This window comes from Odocoileus virginianus, unplaced genomic scaffold (assembly GCF_023699985.2).
Source record: "Odocoileus virginianus isolate 20LAN1187 ecotype Illinois unplaced genomic scaffold, Ovbor_1.2 Unplaced_Contig_7, whole genome shotgun sequence".
NCBI classification, from domain to species: Eukaryota; Metazoa; Chordata; class Mammalia; order Artiodactyla; family Cervidae; genus Odocoileus; species Odocoileus virginianus.
In genome coordinates this window covers 117,959-140,496 of record NW_027224324.1, presented here as the reverse complement: position 1 = coordinate 140,496, position 22,538 = coordinate 117,959, and the positions used below count along the sequence as shown (strand labels likewise).

The 22,538-nt window shown below is 36.9% G+C and overlaps 1 protein-coding gene across 1 annotated transcript in view; it reads right to left on the bottom strand.

Moving 5' to 3' along the window:
• Positions 1–3,967: 3,967 nt before the first annotated feature.
• NAF1 (nuclear assembly factor 1 ribonucleoprotein) overlaps positions 3,968–22,538 on the bottom strand; it is a 43,952-nt gene continuing 25,381 nt past the window's right edge. Inside the window, exons 4-8 of the mRNA XM_070463855.1 lie at positions 19,519–19,601; positions 15,331–15,491; positions 12,612–12,663; positions 11,528–11,630; positions 3,968–5,284 (exon numbers count right to left, since the gene is read on the bottom strand). Coding sequence (XP_070319956.1) covers positions 4,818–5,284; positions 11,528–11,630; positions 12,612–12,663; positions 15,331–15,491; positions 19,519–19,601 — 866 coding nt within the window. The 3' untranslated portion in view covers positions 3,968–4,817. The remainder of the gene's footprint in view (positions 5,285–11,527; positions 11,631–12,611; positions 12,664–15,330; positions 15,492–19,518; positions 19,602–22,538) is intronic.

Here is a 22,538-nt window from a genome sequence, read left to right as displayed (position 1 = left end):
TGCTTCTTTATTGAATGTGCAGAAGAAACTTTTCATTGGCTGTTTTCATTATTTTACCATTTGACACACAACTGTGTACCTCATTTCCAGAACACTAAGTAATTGTACATGTCTAGAGTGCAGAGTCAAAGATGAGAGAGAATTTTATCACTGATACACAACTGTGTACCTCATTTCCAGAACACTAAGTAATTGTAAATGTCTAGAGTGCAGAGTCAAAGATGAGAGAGAATTTTATTGTTGCTAGTAGCTCAAAACAAGTACTTTGGCCTGATAGGTGGTATTAAGAAGGTATTTTTCAACTTTAATTTCAGAACAGTATAGTAACTGTTTCCATGGTTTTCTGGAACATAATCACTACATAAATTTAGGATCTGACTGGGTCAGATTGATGAGTAAGGCTTTTGTAATAAGGGCAATTTATCTGCAGAAAAGGACACAAATGTGTACTGCTGTTGCTTTTACCCTGAATGTATTGTCATAAATATAGTGTAGACTGTACCTGCCACATAACCGGACAATTTCTCATAATCATTTTTATTTATTTTCCAGCTTGCGTTCATTCTATTGTCTATTTTTTATTGACCTGAGAGTTTATTCATTGGAATTAAATAGGCAATGTCAGAAAGATTTTATGACACATATTTTAAGAACATACAAACTGATTCTACAAAACATTCATCTAGTTTTTAATTCTTTTTTAAAAAGACCTAGTGTTTAACAACATACTTATTTTCCCTTCGGTTTCCCTGGTAGCACAGATGGAAAAAGAATCGTATGTCAACAATGGGGTCATTAAACCAGCTAATCATATCGTCTTAAAATGTTTAAATTCATAGTATTGAAAGCAAATGCCAATTATTGCTAAAATAGAATATATATGTTACATTATGTCCAAGATTTTCTCCCTCCCCAAGTCCTTAAGAAAACTTGTTCTTAGAAACACTAAGATTTTTGGCATATGGGGATTTTAAATAAAATTTCTTTTAAATACCATTTCCATTTCTTTTTTAATCAAATAGTTTTAAATTATAGATTGGAACACAAGATTCTACTCAATATTTACTGAAGTCTTTATTGAATTTGTTACATCGCTTCTGTGTTGTTTTTGGCTTTCTGGCTGTGGCTCCCTGAACAGGGACTGAGCCGACATCCCCAGCACTGGGAGGCTGTCTGAAGAGGGACTGAGCCCACACCTGCAGCACTGGGAGGCTAAGTCTGAAGAGGGATGAGCCCACACCTGCAGCACTGGGAGGCTAAGTCTGAAGAGGGATGAGCCCACACCTGCAGCACTGGGAGGCTAAGTCTGAAGAGGGATGAGCCCATCCCCCCCATCCCCCCACCCCGCACTGTGAGGCTAAGTCTTCACGACTGCATTTCCAGGGAAGTCCCTCTACTCTTTTCCTATGTCTTGAAATTTTAATGTACTTGAGTTTCACCAACTCTAAACAAGCAAAGAAGAAGTAGCACAAGACCAGGCAGGGGTGGAGGGTGGGGAGTAACAAGTCACAATGGGTGGGAAGAGGGGAAGGGAAGGAGGGAAGAGCAAGCATCCTGCAGTCTTCAACGGCTGCAAAGCTGAGACCCCTGTACACAGGCTCTGCCAGGGCATCCAACTGGTATGACAACTAGGGCCTACTTATCACTCAGTTACACAGCAGGGATGGGGACATTTTAGAACTTAACTTTATGACTTGACCATAAGGCTTCTCAGAATTGTATTTTGCAAAGTTCTGTACTGCACCTCCTATTCTAGGTCTACACTAGAGCCTCAACTCAGTTCTTTCAGTCTTTATTTCTAACATGAGGACAAGTCATCCAATTACCAAGGACTTCACTATCTTTTCCATTAAAGAAAGGAAGAGGATAAAGACAGTTACTCATCTAATAAAATAAATGTATCAGCTTAGGCTATAATTTTAATTTCATTTTATCATTATATACTGTAGACATGCAAAAGGCTTCCCTGGTGGCTCAGATGGTAAAGAAGCTGCCTGCAATGCAGGAGATCAGGGTTCAATCCCTGGGTCAGGAAAATCCCTGGAGAAGGAAATGGCAAGCCACTCCAGTATTCTTGTCTGGAAAATCCCATCGACAGAGGAGCCTGGTGAGCTACTGCCCATGTGTTGCAGAGTGAGACAAGGCTGAGCAACCAATACACACAGACATGCAAAAGCATTATCTGTATGCAATCATGTGAATGACAATCTACTTCATTGTAGAAAAAGGCTTATATAAAGAATAGCCTATTTCAGATGACAAATGGTGTGTGAAGAATATTCTAAGTGTTTACATTGGCAAATAATTTAAGGATCTAGGACCATATGATTTTAAAAGCAGGACTCTAAGATTTAAAGATGATGAAAATTGTAATATTTCTTTTTTTCAAACTTGGGTTCCTCCTCTTAAACTCCAAACATTTGTACAGCTATATATATATATATATATATATATGTAACTGATTACCGAGTGAGATGTCATGGAACAATTCAAGCAGCCAGTTTTATTTCTCTCTTCTTCCCTAACTCCCTCCACAGCCTCACTACCACCCTAAACAGAACTCCCTTCAGTCCCAGAGGGAAGGGCCTAGAAGTTGCAATAGACATGTACCCTGAAATCCATGCAGATTAAGAATAAATCATGAAATTCATCACCTGGGGTTAAAAGTGGTTTCCTAGATCTTATCTCAGATCTACTGAACTTGAATCTTGGGATAAAACCCAAGAATGTGCACTTTTAATAAGTCATTTAAAGCTTGGGTCATTTCTGAAGTTTCAAAGGCCTTGAAAGTAAGTGTAGGGAGGAAGGCAAGCTGGACCTAAGTGCTAAAGGCAGCAGCTTAATTGAAAGCAGAAATCAAGTGGTATCACTCAGCTCTAAGTTTCTCCAGCTATTAAATAGATACTGCCAATATCTACAGTCTACTTTTGAATAGAGATCTAAAGATTTTTTACATGCCTTGATGATTATAACAGCTCACTAACTTGTAACTAGATGGCAATATCTCACTCTTTCCATTCGGGGTTTCCTTAGTGCTTTCAGGTATAGCCTCACGTAACTCTTAAAATATTTCATCAACCAAAAGAAGACTGGGTCTTACTATGCTGTGCTGTAAGACCGTGCCGTGATCTATGATGGCAACTCCTAAACAGAAGCTACAATAACATTTTAGAAAAGAAACATGAAATACAACACATGTTTAAGCCAGTGTTATCGCCAAAGCAAGAACCTCTCATCTCATGACCCAAGAACCCTGAAGAGTCTCCTCAGCCCTTGGGGGTGGTGGGGCAAGGGGAGGGAGGGGGTAGAAAATGGGGACCTGCAACTAGAATCCACATGCTTGTGATAAATTACCAGATTACCCCAACCAGCAAACAAATTATTTTCTAAGACTGCCAAGGAATGAAAGATTGGAAAACATCAATTTAATATAAAGTGCAGGTCTGAAGATCAGAACTCAGTTTATCTTCTTGCTGTCTCACTGGCAACCTTAGTGACTTCTTTGGAGTCCTTAGGCTGCTCCAAGGTTATTAAATTAGGACTACTCTAGGCTACTTCTAGGAGAAGGCAACGGCACCCCATTCCAGTACTCTTGCCTGGAAAATCCCATGGACTGAGGAGCCTGGTAGGCTGCGGTCCATGGGGTCGCTAAGAGCTAGACACGACTGAGTGACTTCACTTTCACTTTTCACTTTCCACTTTCACGTAATGGAGAAGGCAATGGCAACCCACTCCAGTGTTCTTGCCTGGAGAATCCCAGGGATGGAGGAGCCTGGTGAGGCTGCTGTCTATGGGGTCGCACAGAGTCGGACACGACTGAAGTGACTTAGCAGCAGCAGCAGCAGACTACTTCTAAAGCCTCTTCTATCTCTAAAATTCTAAGATTTCCTTACACTTATGTTTCATGAGTACATAATCATGTAAAATACCATTCACTGGTTATTTAATTAAAAGTCTACATTCAGTCTGTCATTTAATAAATTTTTTTTTATTAAGCATTTAATCTGTGCAAGGCATCCAAGAATCTGGGAAATCGATATGGACACACAAGTCTGCTTGCTGTTGGTAAATGCACATTACTGTGAATGAATAATGCATTCTACTGTTAACACTCTGTGTCTCTTTAAGCAGTTAAACAGTAAAGTTTACTGGATCATGGATGAATAATGGAAATCTGCACAGATAATGGAAAGCCTATCAATGCAAAATAAATAAATATTAATTTTAATTATACACATGACTTCTGCCAAGACATAATGCTCTTCTTCTCTGTACCTTTCACTTGCTACAGAAAGATTATCAGCATTTGTTTCAATGATCTGTTGTTGTATAACAAAACACCATAAAATGTAGCACTCAAAAAAAAAAGAAAAACAAAGTACATTTTATTTGTAAACTGCATTTACAACCAAAATCAATTTTTAAAATATATTTATAAAAATAGTTTATTTTAAAGGCTCTCAATAGGACTTAACATTTTATTTTCAGATATAGCAAGAAGATAATCAGTATGGTCAATATATTTTAATCCATGATGAAAGGTGCCCCAGATTATTAGATTGAGGCATACTATTTAATTAGGCAAGGTTCAAAGCATTAATTAAATATTACATAATTGGATTCCCAGAGGGGAATCCAAGTTTAACATTAAATTTTCATAAAGGTTACAATACATATCAACCTACAACTGAAGGAACTATTTTTTAATGTCCTATGCTTTAAAAATCTAGCTCCATAATCTCTTTTTAAAAAATGCTTCCATATATATGCATGTGTGTATCTAAAAGTCCACATTTCTCAGGAATGCATACATCCAACTAATAGTAAGGTCCAAAATGAGCAGCAGAATTACCATCTCCAGAAGAGGAGGGCGGAGGCAGGGGTGGGGGGGGCGGAGGTGGGGCTAGGGAGTAGGGCAAGGGGATTAATGGGTGAGGGGCCACAGCAGGCGCGGCCCAGCCCAAGTTTGTGGAGGCAGGCGGTGGGGGTGGGGGGGGTGGGGGTGGAGGGAGGGAGAAGTTATGCATGTCAAACCCTGGAGGAGGGAAGGGATACTGTGGCATCATGGGGCTATCTTGTCTCTGTGGCGCAAATCCTGAAGTGTCCTGAGGGACCATGTGTTCTGCGTTATAAAACTGTGGAGGTGGGGGCCGGCCAGGGCAAGATCGAGGATATCTACCCTGAGAAAATCCTCTTGTGAATTCTCTGTTGTGATATCCTTTGGAATGCTCTGAAGCAGAGCTATGAACATTCCAATTGTGATGTACTTCTGCAAAATCTTCACCTTTGAAGGAAAGAGCATAAAGACAAAATCAAAATTAACTTTCATACATCAAAAAAAAGTGTTTAAAATTTGAAGAATGCCTTATTTAACTTCCAGTATTTCTAACTGGAAGTTATAATTTTGTATACATACAAATGATATAGTTATAATGATATATTGTATCATCGTAACAATGATATATTGTATCATTGTAACAAATGATACCTAGTTATAATTTTGTAAGGCATAAAATGATCAACTTTAAATGAATCCTAAAGGTCAGAGGATCAGGAGAGGGGAAGTTTATTAAGACAAAACTTTGAGACAACAACCACTTGATTTCAGCCAAACAAGACAAAGAAAACTGGACATCACTTCCACTCACACGCTCAAAGGTGGTCAAATAGGCTGAGCAGGGAGCCAGTCAGCATGTTCCCTCATTGCAATGCAGATCACATAGGGAACACAGACTTTTGTCTCCACTGGCAATAACCCCCTAAAAGCCCTCCTCCACTTCCGGCACTTGGGGCAGAGTCAGAGAAAACCGAGGAGAGTCAGGACTTTCATCACTGCCCAGCATAACAAGGCTAGCCCCAGTAGTCAGGAGCAGTAATGAGGCACTCTTACATTCAGCAGACACAGGAGGCAGCCTGCCTGTGCCCGGCAGTAATCAGACACCCCCAGCCTCAGATGTCAACTGAAGCTAAAAAGAAAAATTTAACTCTTATCCTCAACTGGATGTAAATAGTAATAATGCAACTTCTTTCCTTTTCTCAAAAGAACAAAATAATGTATCATGTTGGTGCAAAAGTGACTGTGGTTTTGCACTGTTGAACTTTGCCATTTGATATTGGAATATATTCTTAAATAAATGTGGTTATGTTATACATCATTTTAATGCATATTTCTCACTTTATGTTTTTTTGCTAATGACTTATTACTTGCTGTTTATATTTATTTTAGACTAGGGAAATGATGTTAGGCAAAAAAGCAAATACAAGCAATTTTATTATTCGAGATCAAAATGGATCATAAAGCAGTGGAGACAACTTGCAACATCAGCAATGCACTTGGCCCAGCAACTGCTAATGGACAGTGCAGTGGTGGTTCAAGGAGTTTTGCAAAGGAGCCTTGAAAATGAGGAGTGCAGTGGCTGGCTATGCCAATGATCACTGCCAATGATAGAGGACATCAAAGCTGATTCTCTTAACAACTGTATAAGTTGCCAAAGAACTCAGTATCAACCATTCTATGGTCATTTGCCATTTGAAGCAAATTGGAAAGATGAAAAAGCTCAGGAAGGCAGAAGACAACAGAGAAATAAAAACTAGAAAGAATACAGAAATGGGCAGATTTAAGCCCAAACATATCAATAATTACATTAAATATAAATGGTCTAAATATACCAATCAAAACAGTAGTTAGCAGAGTGGATTAAAAAACATAACTATAGCCTGTAAAAAGCTTATTTCAAATGATAGTCATGTTGAATGTAAGAGAATGAAACAAGCTACAATATGCAACATAACTAATTAATTATATTATCAGATAAAATAGGCTTCAGAATAGGGACATTTTATGATAAAGGGGTGACCTACCAAGAAGATTTAGCCATCTTAAATGTGTATGCACCAACCACATGCTCTCTCTCAACAACTGACAAGATAACTAGATGGAAAATCATTAAGGATAGAGAAAATACTAAATAGTACTCTTCTAAATAATCCATTGGTCAAAGAGACTGTGTCAAGAGGAATAAAAACAAAGAAATATTAAGCTAAATCACAATAAATAAAATATGAGTATCTGTGGAACAGATTCAAGGAGTAAAGTCTTTAATAACATAAACTCCCACCTTAAGAACCTATAAAAACCAAAACAAAATAAACTCAAAGCAAGCAGTAGAAAGTTAATGATAGAGTTAAAAGAATGCAAATGCTAATAGAAAAATAATAAATAAAAATCAATAACAAAGAATTGGCTCTGTGAAAGATCAATATAATTTGCAATCTTCTAAGCAAAACTGAAAAAATACAAGACACAAATGATCAATATCAAAGACATCAAAATGAAGAAAATCTTGCAAACCAACTCTACATACATAATTTGACAAATTAGATGAAATGGACCAACTCCTTGAAAAATACAAGCTACTATAACCTATCCAACATGAAAAATAAGTAAACTATTAAGTAAACTGAATTTGTAATTAAGTCTCCCCAAAAAGCTATCTCCAGTCTGAAGAGGTTCACTGGAAATCTTTTTACCAAATATAAAAAAATTAACAGCAAGTCTACATAATGTTTTCAAGTATACAAAAAAAAAATTCTCAATTCATTTTTATGAAGCTACTCTGCTGATGCTGACAACAAAACCAGTTAAAAATAAGTCTGAAAGAAAACTAGACCAATACCTCTCATGAATATAAACAAAAATCCTTATCAAAATCTGAGCAAAATTCAGCAATATTTACAAAGAATTATACACCATGACTAACTGGTTTATTCCAGTGATGCTCATTCAATATTCTAAAACCAATGAATCTACCTTCTTAACAAGTTAATGAAGGAGTCATGTGATATTATCAATCAATGCAGAAAAACAACTGTCAAAATTATTATTCATGATTTTTGAAAAGATGTTCAGGAAGACTAAACAGAAACCTCCTCAACTTGATGAAGAACACCTACGGTAACCCTGTACCTAATATTATACTTCATGGTAAGATACGGAGTGCTTCCTTCTATGATCAGGAATGAAACATATTTACTGAATATAGTGCCAGATGTTACAGCCAGTACAGATACGAAAGAGAGCTAAAAAAGCATACATACTGGGAGGGGAAAGACAAGCACTATTTCCATTTGCCACTGCCATAGCTGTGCTATATTGAAATCTCAGGAGAAGAACTCCTAGAACTAGTGAGTTCAGCAAAGTCATAAGACACAAGCTAAACATACAAACAATAATTATTTTTGTATTCTAGAACACATGAACACAAATTAAAAATGCAGTATCAGTTACAATGATTTCCCCCAAACTGAAATACTCAGGTGTGTATCTAACAAAAAGATGTACAGAACTTGCATTCTGAAAACTACATAATGCTGGTGAAAGAAATTTTTTAAAAAATCTAAATTAATGTATATATATATACCACGTTTGTAGAATGGAAGCCTCAATCCAATTAAGATGTCAATTCTCTCCAAACCAATACACAAGTTCAATCCAATTTCTATCAAAATCCAAGCAAGACTTTCTGTCAATATAGGGAAGTTTATTTCAAAATTCATATGGAAAGACAAAGGAATTAAAATGGCTAAAAATAATTATGAAAACTTTTAGGAAATAAAAAAGAGAAAATCTTTGGAATCTAAGTCTAGGAAAGGAATTCTCAGGCTCCATCAAAGAAAAGCAGATAAATTGGGCTTCATCAACACAAAAAATCTCATTCAGCAAAGCTCTTTTATAAGGATGAAATCTCAAGCTAAAGAAATACTAGCAATTAAATACAAACTCTCATAACTCAAGAGTAAAGCAGAAATACAATTAGAAAATGGGCACAGTATGAACAAAAAAGCACTGAAGGGATACAGATAGCAAATGAACACATGGAAAGATGGTCAGTATCACTAGCCATTAGGAAAATGCAAGTTAAAATCAAAACTATGTATCACTACATACTTATTAGAATAGCTAAAAAAAAAAATGATGACAATGACAAATGCTGGTGAGAATGCAGACGAACTGGGCCACTCATACACTAGTGACAAGAATGTAAAGTGGTAAAGCCACACGACAAACAATATGACAGACTCTCAAGAGACTAAACATGTAACTACAGTGGGCCCTTAAATAACACAGGTTTGAACTATACAGGTCCACCTTTAAGCAGATTTTTCTCAATAAAAACATACTATACAATCCATGGTTGGCTGAATCCACGGATATATAGCCAAGGATACAGAGGGCCAACTGTTAAGTCATACAGATTTTTAACTGCATGGAAGGGAGGGGGATGTCAGTACCCCTAACCCCAAAGTTGTTCACTTGTCAACTGTATTATATAACCCAACTGTACTCTTGGACATTTATCCCAGAGAAACGTGAAAACTTGAGTTCACATAAAAATCTGTGCACAAATGTATAGAGCAGCTTTATTCATAATACCCAAAACTATAAACAACACAAATGCCCTTAAATGGATGAATGGTTAAAGCACCTGCAGTATATTCATACCACAGACCACCACCCTGGAATGAAAACAAACAAACAATACATACAACAATCTAGATAATCTCCAGAAAAATATGCTCAGTAACAAAACCCAACTGATAATTTATATAAATCATTCTTGACAGGACAAAATGTTATCACAGAAATGGCACACAGATGAGTGGCTGTCGGGAGTTGAGGAAGAGGAAGAAGAAAGGAAGTGGATGCAGATACAAAAAGGCAACATGAGGACCTTCTTCTGTGACTGCACTGGTGTCAATAGCTAATAAAACACCTTGATTTTAGCTTAAGCACCATATCATTTAATTCTAAAAATGGAAGCAAACAGGTTTCTTGAAGAAAAAAAAAAAAAAAGACCGATAAGCACAAATGATTCCTCCACCTTTTACCCCAAGGGGCCATTTTTACACCCACAAGCTTGAAAACCACCCGAGTGTCCCTTGTACCTCTCCTAACCACACCCCAAGCGGTGTGATGCCTCCAATGCTGGCAGATGCCAGGAAGTACGAGAAAACCCCTAGATATTTCCCTCAGTTTTATTACTGAGGAATTTATATAGATGTAAATGAAGATTAAAAACTACTATATACTACACTGAGGAGTGTCAAAGAATGCTCAAACTACCACAGAACTGCACTCATCTCACCCGCCAGCAAAGTAATGCTCAAAATTCTCCAAGCCAGGCTTCAATAGTATGTGAACTGTGAACCTCCAGATGTTAAAGCTGGTTTTAGAAAAGGCAGAGGAAACAGTTCAAATTGCCAACATCAGTGGAACATGGAAAAAGCAAGAGTTACAGAAAAACATCTACTTCTGCTTTATTGACTATGCCAAAGCCTTTGACTGTGTGAATCACAACAAACTGTGGAATATTCTTAAAGAGGTGGGAATACCAGACCACCTGACCTGTCAAGAAGCAACAGTTGGAACTGGACATGGAACAGACTGATTCCAAACAGGAAAAGGAGTACATCAAGGCTGTATATTGTCACCCTGCTCATTTAACTTATATGCAGAGTATATCATGAGAAATGCTGGACTGGATGAAGCACAAGCTGGAATCAAAACTGCTGGGAGAAATATCAATAACCTCAAATATGCAGATGACACTACCCTTATGGCAGAAAGAAAAGAACTAAAGAGCTTCTTAATGAAAGTGAAAGAGGAGAGTGAAAAAGTTGGCTTAAAGCTCAACATTCAGAAAACTAAGATCATGGTATCTGGTCCCATCATTTCATGGCAAATAGATGGGGAAACAGGAAACAGTGACACTTTATTTTTTTGGGCTCCAAAATCACTGCAGATGGTGACTACAGCCATGAAATTCAAAGACACTTGCTCCTTAGAAGCTATGATCAACCTAGATAGCATATTAAAAAGCAGAGACATTACTTTGCCAACAAAGGTCCGTCTAGTCAAGGCTATGGTTTTTCCAGTAGTCGTGTATGGATGTGAGAGTTGGACTATAAAGAAAGCTGAGCACCAAAGAATTGATGCTTTTGAGCTGTGGTGTTGGAGAAGACTCTTGAGAGTCCCTTGGACTGCAAGGAGATCCAACCAGTCCATCCTAAAGGAAATCAGTCCTGAATATTCATTGGAAGGACTGATGCTGAAGCTGAAACTCCAACACTTTTGCCACCTGATGTGAAAAACTAACTCTTCACCTGATGTGAAAAAAGACCCTGAGGCTGAGAAAGACTGAAGGCAGGAGGAAAAGGGGACGAAAGAAGATGAGATGGTTGGATGGCATCACTGACTCAATGGACATGAGTTTGAGTAAACTCTGGGAGTTGGTGATGGACAGGGAAGCCTGGCGTGCTGCAGTCCATGGAGTTGCAAAGAGTCAGACACGACTGAGTGACTGAACTGAACTGAACGTTGAGGAGGGCATGGCAACTCACTCTAGTATTATTTCCTGGAAAATCCTATGGACAGAGGAGCCTAACAGGTTCCAGTACCTGTGGTTGCAAAAATCGGACACAAGAGAAGAGACTTAACATGCATGCACATTTTCTACATTTAACTCACCAGGTTCATTAAATTCAGATCTGAATTTTTTCCGACCTTGAATCTGAGATTTTTTCTTCTGTTTGGCTTCTTTTTCTTTTTCATCATCACTGAAATCCAAGGCCTTACACAAAAAAATAGACAGATTTATGTCATATGCATTTACCAATTCAATAGTACATTATCAGAGATAAAGAGAATAAGGCACTTTAAGTGACCCTGAAAGTTAATACATGTACACATGACACAAATCAGAAGGCATAACCCCGTGGCAATGTGGATGCTAAAACAGGACTGCTTCTGACTAATAATCCTTTAAGTGGGCATTCCTTGACTCACACAGCTTCAGCAAAATCACAAATTAACACAGATCATGAACCTTTAGCACTGCTTTAGAACATCTACAACGACCAAAGTTAAATCTATAAATATCAAGAATTTACAGAACTGAGAAACTTCATTAGAACTTCTGAGTGCATTGAAAAACTCTTATAATTGTATTTTTCTTCTATAAAGTAAAAATACAAAAGTATAAATTCATGCTATTTTTAAGAATGTATATACTCATTGATCTAATTTTCATGTTTTAATAAAGACCATATATATCAAGCTACTTTGAAATGTAAAATATTATTGCTGACAAGAAAAAGAACACTCTTTTTAGGAAGGTGAGTATATTGTAAAAAATGGAGAAGTAGGTACACTGTAATTGTTTCCTACCTTCAAAAGAAAAGCAGCTTATTAAAAGTACCATCAATAAATGTCTTCACATCCCATGTGGTGAATTTACTAAACTAAAAAAAAATTATTTTAAATGATAATTTTGCCTTTACCAGGTACCAACAAAATTGATAACAACAGGACACTATAAGGAAAATGAAAATCTGATAATAATTAAAATATGAGTGAAAATATTTTTTTCTGAAATGACCACAAACTAATTGTGAGGTATAAAAGGCATCTGAGGGAGCGGAGAGCACGCAGGCTGACAGAAAGCAGTGTGACTAGCGAGCAGTTTCGAGGACATCCTTCAGGTCAAGAATGAGGGATGTATGAGACTGAGTCCTGTCTTCCTTTCTCAAATACTGTGTGAAAAGACACTTACCTCTGGTGGTGGTTCTTGATCATTCTTCCATGATGCATCTGATCCCCTATCCCTAGGGGAACAAACAAAGTTCAAAGGATCAAAGTACTTAGTAAGATTCTGTTAAGTGCTTATAACCTAATAGCATAGAAAATAAAAAAGCAAAAGACCTAAGCTCAATCTTAATTTGCAATATATAAGACAATAAGAGAAAAGAATAAAGGCTCATTTCTGTGTTCTTTATTTAAGACGATGTGGGAAGAACACACCAATATATTAGGAGTAGAGATCAGAATGAGAAGCCGACCCCACGCTGTGCGGGGCAAAGTGGTTCTGCAGTTCTTCAGCAGCTCCAGGTGCTCTGATTCTCACTGATACTGTCATAATACCTGAGCTCAGCTCATAAACCTCCTTCAGTAAATACCTATCCAAGACCACAGTCAGTCATTGCAGGTGCCAAGGACACAAAAAGGGAATACGAGGCATTTCCTTGTGTAAGACTTTACAGGTTCAACAACAGAGATCACAACATGAAATGCTTCTTCCTTGATTCACCTGAGAATTATCAATGATCCTCCATGAGTAAGCAAGGCTTGCTCCAAGAGTGACTCTCAGAGCAGAGGATGAGACAAAGGCATCTACAGTTTGAGGAGGAGGAGCTGTGAAGATGCTATAGGACACTAAGTCTTTTTGCGGAAAAGTTTTATACTCTATGACCAACAAAAGCATGGAGATCTATTATGACTATAATTTCTGACTGCTCATTTTTAATTGTATCTGTTTGATCCTGATTGCACAGTTTGACAATATTTGTTATTCAATTACATTAAAATATTACAAAGTATTAGCAGTAGATGTTGTCCTCATTACTTGATACCAAATCTCAAAAATAAACTCCCAGGAATGAATTAATGCATTAATCTATTAAAATCAATTTACAGATGTCTGTGGGCTCGCACAACATGAAATCTTTTTTTCTGAGTCTGCTCTACTGTTTTAATTTGGAATTCTGTTATACGTAAAGCATTATCAATGACTTTTCCCATTTTTAGTTATTATCTTCTACTCATGCATTTATCATAGCTCCAGGGTTCCTTTTAGCATGGATGCCATCTCAACAGCCTAGACTGACCTTAGAATGAAATCGTCTAAAGACAGAAATGGGAAAAGTTCCCTAACGGGGGCATTACCACAGAAAATCAAAAACTATTACACAAAAGAACAAGCAACATTTCCAACAGCACTGTTAACAAGAGTAAGTTCATGGGAAGCTAAGATTAAAATAACTCCACTAAAAGCAGGTAAGCTGGAGAGAAGTTCAACTTCTCCATCTCAAAGGCAAAGGAGTTCCCTTGATCAACAGAAAAAAATGCAGTCTAGAACAGAACAGGCTTCATCAGGTGGGGCTTCTGCAGAGCGGGCTCAATTTCCTGATTCTTTAGTTTCTTATTCTTTCTTTGCAAAAAAGACAAAAATTCTTGTTCTTGCAAATCAGAACAAAGACAGCTTCTACATCTATCTAAAAACATCTTCATAAAAATCTCTTCAACCTATCTATTTTAAGCTAAAATATTTTACCTGTTAAAAGCTAATATATGGAATATCCAAAGCAACAACTTAATATTCAAACAGAACGAAATGCTAAATATTTAAGGCATGATTTTAAAGAATACTAAAATTTTTATAACTTTGCTATATTTAACTCACCTCTCATGTGTTATTTAGAAAAATTAACCTTACACAGCCTGAAGAACAACTTAAGTTCCTGCAGGTACTTCTGTGTTTTCTTAAAGATGAGTTTAACAAATTATCAGGAACAAAATGTTCATCTCATTTCAGAGATTTCCAAATGCCTCACCTGTATTTCAAGTTTCCAACTGAAAGACAGCTAGATTTCAAAGGGACTTTTGTGTCAAACTGAGTACAAAATCTTTTCAGATTTAAGATCTCTTCCCCAATCCTTTGCAGTATTTTCCTCCACTCCTAACTGGGCAACATTTTATTGGTTCATATTTACTACATCTTTCCAAAGCATTCAATTTACATTACATTCTACTTTAATTCATATGCCATTGGTCTGTGCAAAAATTAATTATGTAATTATAATAAGTCTGATATACATAGCTCTACAGCTAACACCTGACGGCAAAATTTATACCTGACAAATATACAGTTCGTCAGTGGAAACAAGAAATATCACCAGATACACACCACAGGATATCATACAGCACATTTACAGATAGAATAGAGACCACTGGTTTGCTGGTTAAGTCAACTCTGTTAATCACAGCTTGATACACAACACATAAATATGTTCTTCTATAAATGTACAATTTATAAGCAACCTAAAATTTACTCATTTTTTTTTCAAGAATTATAAAGTTGCATTAAATGGTGAAGCTTATGAATGCAATCCAAAGAAATCTTTCTTTAAAATGGTAAAGTTGCAGCACATATATGCAGGAAAGTATATAATGGAAAAGATAATGAGTTAAAATTCAGAAAATGTATATGGCCCAAATGTGCTCCTACCAGTTGCTCATGCCATTTTGGGCAAAAAATAAAAATGATCTCTACCTTATAAAACCTGATAACAACATTAGCTTTCAGAGATGTTACTAGGAAGACAAATGAGCTCTTTGGAAGACAGATACCATCTTAACTGCAAGAAACTACATCACTACTCCTAAAACACAAACGCTAGATAAGCAAAGAAGTAACATGCCAATAAAGTACTTACTGTTTAAGCTTCTCTGTGAATATATACTGGGTGAAGTCTTTCATTGATGGAGCAAAATACATAGTGTCTTTTATCTTAATACCTTTATTTTCAATATGCTCTGAAGAATTAAATCGTAATACATAAAATGGATGTGCAACAGGTCCAAATATCTCAAATATCTATAAAAGAGAAGAAACAAAGTTCTCCTTTGATAGTAAAATAAGGACTTCAAAAGTTAGTACTATTGGGACTTCCCTGGCAGGCCAGTGGTTAAGCCTTCACCTTCCAATGCAGAGGGTGCAAGTTGAATCCCTGCTTGGGAAGTTAAGATCCCACAAGCCTCTTGACCAAAACATAAAACAGAAGCCAATACTGTGTGTGTGTGATTTTTCAGATTCCAGTCATCTGTCAGTGGACAGTGGCTTCCACCTCTTGGCCACTATAAATAGTGCTGCTATGAACTCTGGCGTACATGTACCTTTGCAAATTATAGTTTTCTCTGGATATACACCCAGAAATAAGACTGCCGGATCATACACTAACTCTACAGATTTTTAAGGAACCTCCATACCACTGTCCATAGTGGCTGCACCATTTTACATTTCCACCAACAGCGCAAGAGAGATTCGTTTACTCCACACCCTCTCCACCTTTAATTATCTACAGACTTTCTAGTGATAGCCACTCTGACTGGTATGAGGTAATACCTCATTATAGTTTATTTATTTATTATTTATTTATTTATTTAAATTGGAGGCTAATTACTTTACAATACTGTGGTGGTTTCTGCCATACATTCACATGAATCAGCCATGGGTGTACATGTGTTCCCCATCCTGAATCCCCCTCCCACCTCCCTCCCCATCCCATCCCTCAGGGTCATCCCAGTGCACCAGCCCTGAGCATCCTGTCTCATGCATCGAACCTGGACTGGCAATCTGTTTCACATATGACAATATACATGTTTCAATGCTATTCTTCAAATCATCCCACCCTTGCCTTCTCCCAGAGTCCAAAAGTCTGTTCTTTACATCTGTATCTCTTTGTTGTCTCGCATATAGGGTCATCATTACCATCTTTCTAAATTCCATATATATGCGTTATAATATACTATATTGGTGTTTTTCTTTCTGACTTACTTTGCTCTGTATAAGAGGTTCCATTTTCATCCCTCATTAAAACTGATTCAAATGCATTCTTTTTGATAACTAAGTAATATTCCATTGTGTATATGTTGACCTGAGTTTCTCCAATAATTAGAGATATTGAGCATCTTTTCATGTGCTTATGGCCATCTGTATGTCTTCTTTAGAAAAATGTCTATTTAGGTCGTCTGCTCAGTTTTGATTGGGTTGTTTGATATTGAACTGTATGAGCTATTTGTGTATTTTGGAAATGAATCCCATTGGTAGCATAATTTGCAAATATTTTCTCCCAGTCTATAGGTTTTTTGTCTATGATTTCCTTTAATGTGTAAAAGCTTTTAAGTTTAATCAGGTCCCTTTTGCTTATTTTTGTCTTTCCTTCCATTACTCTAGGAGACAGAGCTAAAACAAACACTGCTGTGATTTATGTCAAAGAGGGTTCTGCCCATATTTTCCTTTAAAAGTTTGATCATATCCTGTCTTGTATTTAGGTCTTCAGTCCATTCTGACTTTACTTTTGCAACATGGTGTTATGGAATGTTCTAATTTCAATCTTTACATATAGCTGTCCAGATTTCCCACTTACTAAAGAGACTGTCTTTTCTTCATTGCATATTCTTGCCTCTTTCATTGTAAACTAATCGACCATAAGTGCATGAGCTTATTTTCCGGCTTTCTATCCTGTTCCACTGATCTATTACTCCTTTTTAAAGCCTAACGTTTCTTTTAGTTTTTTTCATGTTAAATATATTTTTCATAATATATAATTTCTGTGGCTATTTAACACTCCTTTATAGATCAAGCAGAATTTAACATATCTTATATTGTAGAATACTGACACAAGCTCCCAATTTGTTCAGAAATGATACCATAATGAACACCTTTATCTGTAAATCTCTGTACTTCAGAATTCCTGAAAACTAGTTTGTAAGAGATGGAACCATCAAAGCCAAGAGTATGATTACTACTAAAACTCTTGATGCAAATTACTAAATAATGTTCCAAATAGCAATTCAAATCAACTCCACTGAAAGTACCTATTTTAGTACATCCTCAGTTGCTGACTGAATGAAAAGTCCTCATTTGTTAAAAAGTAAAACAAAAAAACAAAACAACAAATGCTTGAACAAATGCTCAAAATTAAATGCAGAGAAAATGATCAAGAAATCCAACTTATAGGTGGCATAAGTTGGTAATGTTTTAAAAATTCCCTAATATAAGAATTCAACATTAAAAATAGAATTCATTCATTAATTCTCAATAGGAACTAACCTTTACTAGGATTAAGGTGCAAAAGGCAGAATTTCAAATCTGAACTTCCCTCCTTTAAATCAGTGGGAAACAAGGAAGGAGATGGGAGGGGGGCAAAAAAATCAGACCACCTGTGTTATAAACTGCATTTTGCTTTTAGCTATTGTGATTTCTGAATAAATGAGGGTAATTCTATTTCCTTAGAGTTTCAGTGAATTTAAAAAGACACAGAGGATATTTGACACTGTAGCTGATTATTACTGTTACTGAAAAGGAGAGGGAAAAGGAAGGATGTCATAAATAAAAGGAATCATGGAAATAATCAGTTTTAATTCAGTCAGAAAAGCAGGAAGTGCGTTTCCCTAGTCTCTTCTCCCTGGTCTCCCCAAGAGGTACAGCAGCATCCCTGTGCTCAAGAGCTCCGTCCCCAGCCATCTCCACTCACCTCCACTCCTCTCTCTCAACAGCTTCCCAGGCTAAGCCCCGAGACTCTCTCTAGCCCCTTACAAAGGTACCAGCAGTGAACAGTTTATTCTGTATTTTAGTACTTCTTCCTCTGAACCAAAAGTACTGAGACTCATACTTGAAACAAAAGTATTAAGCCTAAGTCTTTGAAAGGGAGAAAAGTCAACACCACCCTTCAGGTATTAAAGCCTTTCTTCTCTTCACAAACTTTTTCAAAGATTGCCAAAAAGCATTAGCTCTGGACTCCAATTAATTCTGTCACTGACTGCTTTGCAATTCTAAGAGACTCATTTATTTTGGTACACTTAGTCTGTCAACCTAAAAAGTAGGCAGTGCAGGGTAACAACCCTCATAAAAGCCGGATCCCTTTCTAATCTGTGTCAGAATGGAACAGCAGGAAAAGGCTCAAAAAGGGAAAATTATGTGAGGTGTCCTAATAATATAATTCAAAATAAATGATTTTTTCTGATTAAACACAAATTAATTCTGCTTCTTAAAATAAAAAATATGTCAACTGTCACTTATCTAGGAAAAACTAAACCCCAAAAAGTTTTCTCCAGAGATAACATGTGGTTTCTCAATTGTCTGTTATCAACTCAATGCTTATTTACTTAGCCCATATAATCTACAAAGGACTCTAACTAAACACAGTGGAATATCCCAAGGTGAATAAAACTCTGTCCCTGCTGCCAGAAAGAGAATACTTGGTTGATATATATATTCTTCATCTTGGAAGATTTTCTCCTCCAATGACCACTCAAAATTATGTATTTGTTGAGTAAAATGTAGACATGCAGCATGCAGGATTGTTCCCTGCATGTAAGGATGTTAAAAGGGACCTAATCTTATGATGGTACTAAAGTACATATTCACAATTCCCCAGAAAGTGCTTATAGTGACACTTTACTGGTATCACCGAAAACTTTTTCCATTTGAAAGATTCCACTCTCAGCTTCCACGTGAGGAAGTCAAAGTCTAAAAAGTTTCAATAGCCACTATACAAAGGGCCACACAAAGCAAAAAGGTTTATTAACTACTATGCATTGGAAAGCCTCCTGCACCCAATTGAGTATCTGGAAGAACTGTGTCTTATTCAAAACACAGACACACTGCCTGACAAAGAACCTGACAAATGTCAGGAAAAAAATTCTGTACTACAACAACAACAAATTAAACCAATTTACAGACAGACACAAATTACTGAAGAAAATCAGGAATGTACTAAAATTTGAGAGCTCTCGATTACTCACATACTAAAACTAATAAACTTAAGATACCAAAGTCAGAAAATGCAATCAACAAAGAAACAGGGTAATTAGTAGAATGTGAGTTTTGTTTTACAAACCTTTCCTGCTGCCTGTCGATCAGTTTTAAAAATTACAGTCTCCTCATTAACTGGAGGTACATTAGTCATAGATTCAATTATTACTGAAAATGAAACAAAATAGATTATTTCAAGATTTAATCAGAAGATAATGCAGAATTCAAATCAGTATTTAGGCTTTAATTCCCACATAATTTAAAATGAAATTTAAGGTGGGAAAATATACCTTGGTAACTATTTCTCCTGGATAAACAAGTAGCATAAGGAAATATATTCTACACTATTTTCTTTTATATGAAAGCTACAATTCTGGGAAAAAAGATTAAAGTACAAAATCTCATGGAAAGTTGGAATTACCCATTAGTCAAAAGTCAACAAAGTCAAGCTGTGTACATTTTCTCAAGCAATTTTTATCCAAAAAATAATAATCACATTTAGTCACATAACTCCTGTTTTAGAAGAAATTAGTCATCTTTCTCACCCTAGAAATCCTTTTCTGCAAACTACTGATTACATACCGATATACGAAAAAGTTAAAGACTTCACAAAAACATTTTCCTCTGAACAGATGAAAAAAGAATGATAGAGCTCCCAGTAATGTGGCTCCTGGGTGCACTGGAACAACCCTGAGGGATGGGATGGGGAGGGAGGTGGCGGGGGGTTCAGGATGGGGGACACATGTACACTCATGGCTGATTCATGTCAATGTATGGCAAAAACCCACTACAATATTGTAATTAGTCTCCAATTAAAATAATAAATAAATAAAAAGACAAAAAGCATTATCACTCCAGTCTAGCACATTCTCCTGTTCTTCTAAGTACCACAAATGTCAAACTAACAATCTACAACAGCAAAACGAAAACAAACACACATATACATTCACACAGACACAAAGGATTCTTAGAAAACTAAAGCAACAAACAAAAATACTCAGTCACATTACAAAGATAATGCCATCTCCACTTGGGAAATGAAGTATCAGTTCATTATTAAAATCCATTCAAGGAGTTTCAATTGTATCCAATTAATTTCAAGAGTTAGTACTTCTAAGTTGGAACATGCACTAAGGAATGGGCAACAAGTTTTGAATTGGATGCCTCTCGAATAAAGATGACAAAGATTGATAATAATACTGAATAATGACAGAATTTCCCAGGGCCAAATTACACGAAAATTAAAAACTACCTAATTCAAAACCCTCACATTTGATAGAAAGGTAAGAGTGCCTGAAGAACTATGGACGGAGGTTCTTGACATTGCACAGGACACAAAGATCAAGACCAACTCTTCCCCCCCACCGCCCGCCAAAAATTGCAAAAAGGCAAAATGGTTGTCTGAGGAGGACTTACAAATAGCTGAGAAAAGAAAAGATGCAAAAGGCAAAGGAGAAAAGGAAAGATATACCCATTTGAATGCAGAGTTCCAAAGAATAGCAAGGAGAGATAAGAAAGCCTTTCTCAGTGATCAATGCAAAGAAATAGAGGAAAACAATAAAGTGGGAAAGGCTAGAGATTTCTTGAAGTAAACTGGAGATACCAAGGGAACATTTCATGCAAAGATGGGACACAATAAAGGACAGAAATGATATGGACCTAACAGAAGCAGAAGATATAAAGAAGAAGTGGCAAGAATACAAAGAATTCTAAAAAAAGTTCTTCATGACCCAGATAGAAGCCAAGTGGGCCTTAGGAAGCATCACCATGAACAAAGCTAGTGGAGGTGATTTCAATAGTTGAGCTATTTCAAATCCTTAAAGATGATGCTGTGAAAGTGCTGCACTCAATATGCCAGCAAATTTGGAAAACTCAGCACTGGCCACAGGACTGGAAAAGGTTAAGTTTTCATTCCAATCCAAAAGGAAGGAAATGCCAAAGAATATTCACACTACCACACTCATCTCACATGCTAGCAAAGTAATGCTCAAAAGTCCCCAAGCCAGGCTTCAACAGTACGTGAAACGTGAAATTCCAGATGTTCAAGCAGGATTTAGAAAAGGCAGAGGAATCAGAGATCAAATTGGCAACATCCACTGGATCATGAAAAAGCAAGAGAACTGCAGAAAAACATCTTCTTCTGCTTTACTGACTACATAAAAGCCTTTGACTATGTGGATTACAACAAACTGTGGAAAATTCTTAAAGAGATGGGAATATCAGACCACCTAAACTGTCTTCTGAGAAATTTGTATGCAGGTCAAGAAGCAACAGTTAGAACTGGACATGCAACAACAGACAGGTTCCAAATCAGAAAAAGAGTACATACATCAAGGCTATTATATTGCCACCCTGGTTATTTAACTTACATGCAGAGTACATCATGAGAAACACTGTGCTGGATGAAGCACAAGCTGGAATCAACATTGCCGGGAGAAATATCAATAACCTTGGACAGGCAGATGACACCACCCTTATGACAGAAAGTAAAGAAGAACTAAAGAGCCTCTTGATGAAAGTGAAAGAGGAGAGTGAAAAAGTTGGCTTAAATCTCAACATTCAGAAAACTAAGATCACGGCATCTGGTCCCATCACTTCATGGGAAATACATGGGGAAACAATGGAAACAGAGGCAGACTTTATTTTGGGGGGCTCAAAATAACTGCAGATGGTGACTGCAGCCATGAAATTAAAAGACGCTTACTCCTTGGAAGAAAAGTTATGACCAACCTAGGTAGCATATTAAAAACCAGAGACATTACTTTGCCAACAAAGGTCCACCTAGTCAAAGCTATGGCTTTTCCAGTAGTCATGTATGGATTCGAGATCTGGACTATAAAGGAAAGCTGAGTGCTGAAGAATTAATGGTTTTGAACTATGGTGTTGGAGAAGACTCTTGAGAGTCCCTTGAACTGCAAGAGATCCAACCAGTCCATCCTGAAGGAGGTCAGTCCTGGGTGTTCATTGGAAGGACTGATGCTGAAGCTGAAACTCCAATACTTTGGCCACCTGATGGGAAGAACTGACTCAATGGAAAAGACCCTGATGCCGGGAAAGATTGAAGGCGGGAGAAGAGGACGACAGAGGATGGCATCACCGACTCAA